General features: G+C 40.0%; 1 protein-coding gene across 1 annotated transcript; it reads left to right on the forward strand.

The window, feature by feature from the left end:
* The first annotated feature begins 2,642 nt into the window (after positions 1 to 2,642).
* Positions 2,643 to 3,569, forward strand: LOC133107428 (olfactory receptor 4P4-like). Its single transcript, XM_061216417.1, has one exon. It carries the CDS (start codon positions 2,643 to 2,645, stop codon positions 3,567 to 3,569), a length of 927 nt encoding a protein of 308 aa, XP_061072401.1.
* The last annotated feature ends 1,219 nt before the right edge of the window (positions 3,570 to 4,788 follow it).

Raw genomic sequence — 4,788 nt, forward strand, 5'->3', positions numbered from 1 at the left:
CTGGCCAAAAAGGGTGCGTCGAAGAGAACAAGCAGAAGAGGCAGAAAAAGCAGAAGAGAGATCCCAAGAACGTGTCTTGCTCTTATACGGGACCGTTTATTGCTCCCGCCATTACGGGATTGGCTGAACCAAGTTAGACGTCATTCGTGGTGGACGTCGCAGAATTTTCCTGTGGGAATGTGGAAGTTGTAGTCCCTACACAGCGCTGTGGAGGAATTTTGGCCCGCTCATCTTTGCAGAATTGTTGGAATTCAGCCACATTGGAGGGTTTTTGAGCATGAACCGCCTTTTTAAGGTCATGCCACAGCATCTCAATAGGATTCAGGTCAGGACTTTGACTAGGCACTCCAAGGTATTCATTTTGTTTTTCTTCAGCCATTCAGAGGTGGACTTGCTGGTGTGCCAAGTTCGTTTCAGCTTGAGGTCACAAACAGATGGCCGGACATTCTCCTTCAGGATTTTTTGGTAGACAGCAGAATTCATGGTTCCATTTATCACAGCAAGTCTTCCAGGTCCTGAAGCAGAAAAACAGCCCCAGACCATCACACTACCACCACCATATTTTACTGTTGGTATGATGTTCTTTTTCTGAAATGCGGTGTTACTTTTACGCCTGATGTAATGGGACACACACCTTCCAAAAAGTTCAACTTTTGTCTCGTCAGACCACAGAGTATTTTTCCAAAAGTCTTGGGGATCATCAAGATGTTTTTTGGCAAAATTGAGACGAACCCTAATGTTCTTTTTGCTCACCAGTGGTTTTCGTCTTGGAACTCTGCCATGCAGGCCATTTTTGCCCAGTCTCTTTCTTATGGTGGAGTCATGAACACTGACCTTAACTGAGGCAAGTGAGGCCTGCAGTTCTTTGGATGTTGTTGTGGGGTCTTTTGTGACCACTTGGATGAGTCGCCGCTGCGCTCTTGGGGTAATTTTGGTCTTTTGTGACCTCTTGGATGAGTCGTCGCTGCGCTCTTGGGGTAATTTTGGTCGGCCGGCCACTCCTGGGAAGGTTCACCACTGTTCCATGTTTTCGCCATTTGTGGATAATGGCTCTTACTGTGGTTCGCTGGAGTCCCAAAGCTTTAGAAATGGCTTTATAATCTTTTCCAGACTGATAGATCTCAATTACTTTCTTTCTCATTTGTTCCTGAATTTCTTTAGATCTCGGCATGATGTCTAGCTTTTGAGGATCATTTGGTCTACTTCACTTTGTCAGGCAGGTCCTATTTAAGTGATTTCTTGATTGAGAACAGGTATGGCAGGCCTGGGTGTGGCTAGAGAACTCAGGTTTGATAAACCACAGTTAAGTTATGTTTTAACAGGGGGGGCAATCACGTTTTCACACAGGGCCATGTAGGTTTGGATTTATTTTCTCCCATAATAATAAAAACCTTCATTTAAAAACTGCATTTTATGTTTAATTGTGTTGTCTTTGACTAATATTAAAATTTGTTTGATGATCTGAAACATTTAAGTGTGACAAACATGCAAAAAAATAAGAAATCAGGAAGGGGGCAAACACTTTTTCACACCACTGTATCACGGCAATAGTGAAGCTCATTGCAACGTTACATCTTACAATGAATTGAAATCTGATGATAACGTGTCTCTGAACTTCATGAGACCAAAAGACTGCATGAAAGAAAAAAAGCAAAGGAGAGTCACTATCCATACTAGCTGTTATCAATGCTATTATTATGGCCTGATTTTATCTTTGTAAACTTTTGTGCATCTCCATCACTTCGGCTGCATTGTGTCATTGAAATGATCACTTGAGGAATAGCAGCAGGGACACTCAAACCAGCTATCTGGGAGTATTGGCAATCGAACAAGCTGGACGAGACAAGTCATCAATCGCTTTGCCACGAAGCACAACAGGCGTATTTTTCTTCTGTGACCGAATAGTGAGCAGGCTATCCCAACCTTTATTAATTTGGTAGTTAGCTATTGGTCGCTCCCTGTAATTACGTTAATCAAGTTTGGCTCGACACAGCTCAAACAAGCTAAACACATCACTGAAACTATTTCATAGTGTTGTTTATTAACTGTATGCATTTCTGTGACAATGGACTCTTTGATTGGATTAAAACGTGGCTCTTTCTTTTCATTTTTGCATGCTTTATTTGACCAAATTTCAGAGTGGGCAGGAATTCATGCAATTTCTGTTTTCAGTAAGTGTTGTTTGTGGGGATACAGGGAGGGTAAAGGTGGGGGGCGGGGGGGCAATGGTCCCCTGGCCCCCCCTATTTCAGTGCCCATGCGCAAACTACTGTAATAAATACTAGGAAAGGGACTGGTTAAATACAGATTTAATATCACAGGACACATTCTACTGGCACAGACAACTATCCACAGCACTATGTTACAGGTACTGAATTAATCTCATTTGAAATACTGTGTTAGTTACTGCCTGATAAAATCAATCATTGGATTTCAAGCAATAAAATGTACAGCAATATAAAGTAAAAAAGCTTTTGCAAGTATCACAAAAAAAAATCAATATTTACTACGTATATGAACCAGCCAAATCATAACATTAATGAAACGTTCTACATACATACTAAATATATGAATAATAAATATCTGGGATTCATATAAATGACTTCAATCATATTTTTTAATTCTTCTTATTTACAGGAACAATGAAAATGGAAAATCTATCTGGTGTGAAAGTATTCAGTCTATCTGTATTGAATGAAACCTGGCAAATTCGTTATTTATTATTTTCTCTGACTTTCCTTCTATATATTTTAATCTTGTTGACAAATCTGATACTAATTGTCACCATCACACTGGAGAAAGCCCTCCATGAGCCTATGTACATCTTCCTGTGTAATCTGTGTATTAATGCACTGTATGGAACTGCAGGATTCTACCCTAGATTCCTGTATGAAATTCTCTCTGGCTCTCATGTGATCTCATACCAAGGATGCTATCTGCAGATATTTGTGATCTACTCATCTGTAATGTGTGAGTTTCTGACTCTTACTGGAATGGCTTATGACCGGTATGTGGCCATATGCAAACCCTTAATGTATCATTCTATTATATCGAGTCAGATCATATGTAAATTGATCATCTTTTGTTGGACTTTTCCCTTTTTTACAATGTCCGTAACAATAGCACTGTCAATAAGACTTACATTATGTGGGTCTCATATTGATAAACTTTACTGTGAAAACTGGTCCATTGTGAAACTTTCATGTGAAGCAACAGTTGTGAATAATATAATGGGGTTTGTTTTTATAATAATATATGTAGGATTTGGAATTTTAACAATGCTGTCATATATGAAATTGATTTCTGTGTGCACAAAAAGTAGAGAACACAGAATTAAATTCATGCAGACTTGTGTGCCACATTTATTTGCGTTAATAAATTTCACAGTCACATTGGTTTTTGACACAATGTATAGTCGTTTTGGAACAAGCTATATCCCAAAGCGTCTGCGCAATCTTTTGGCGCTGCAATTTCTCATCATCCCTCCTCTTTTCAACCCAATTATTTATGGACTAAAACTGACTGAAATTCGCAAAAGGCTGCTGAAGCAGTGTCATAGAGTGAAGTAGTTTTAGTGAAGAGAGCAAGGTACTTCAGCAGCTGGGGACAGGACTCCATTTTCTTCCATTCTTTCAGTCCAGTATAAAGTGTGAGGTTTTAGGTCCAACAGGAATGTTCATCCTCTGAAGCAAAAGTTTGTAATAAAGCAGCAACTCAGATAGCAACTCAGTGTCTGTTCCTGTTTCAAAGCACAAAGATACACAATGCTGCAGGAAATACTAACATCAGTATTCTGTTCTGGTAAAGGTAAAGGTAAAGGGTGTGGGATATTTACTTCCATCCTTCTCTCTACCATCATGTGGGAAGGCCTTGTTACAAGCACAGATATCTAATCTTTACATGTTCACATGGACACAGAAGCACAGTAAAACTCAATAAAGGATAATTGGTTTTCGGTGCTAAAGTGAGATTAGGCTTTGAGAAATTCAAGAATTTATCTTTGTGAATCCTTTCATCCTTTTGTTATGCCGGGGGGAACAGAGGAACCAAAAGCAGACAGTGGTGCAGAAAAATGGTTTAATTTCAAAAGGGGCAGACAGAGCGGAATCAAAAAACAGGCCAGGGTAAAAAATCATGGGGTCTGTCCAAGAAGGCAGAGGTACAAATATCCAACAAGCAAAGAAGAGTCCAGGGAAGCAGGCAGGGGTCAAAACCGGAAATTCTGAAAAAACAAGGGCAAGGACTCTGGAACAGGACTAGGGAACAAGGAGGCTAGAACCGGGGGAAGGAATACAGGGTTCGGGCCTCAAAAGACAGGACAAGACGAACTAGCAGCGTGCAACTGAAAAGGACAGGTATAAATACACAGGGGAATGAGACAAACTAGGCGGGGCATGGGAGTGAGGGTGGTCTAACAAATAAACATCAGGTGAGACACATGAAAGGGTAATAGGACAATAACGAGGGGGAAATGAAAACATGGAATGGATTCACAATGACACACATGTAATACAAATGGCTCCGGACTAGAGAGTAGACAATTGCAGAGAATCAGGAGATGCAGAGATAGAGAGAGACAGGTGCGAATACTTCGCTGAAACTAAGCAAGTAATCAGAATAGGGAGGCGGAGTTACAGAACAGAATTGAAACTGGAGATGCGTTAGTAAGTTAGTGAAGCGATTTAAATTACAAATACCCAAAACTAGTGAATGTTAGTTTGTTAGTTTGACAAACATATTAGTGCATTAGTATAATTAGTACTGTACAAATTCAATTTTAGTTGGGAT

Source organism: Conger conger, chromosome 13 (assembly GCF_963514075.1).
Source record: "Conger conger chromosome 13, fConCon1.1, whole genome shotgun sequence".
NCBI lineage: Eukaryota > Metazoa > Chordata > Actinopteri > Anguilliformes > Congridae > Conger > Conger conger.

Excerpts from the sequence above, each read along its gene's own strand:
- LOC133107428 (XM_061216417.1), top strand. The coding sequence starts at position 2,643 with ATGAAAATGGAAAATCTATCTGGTGTGAAAGTATTCAGTCTATCTGTA.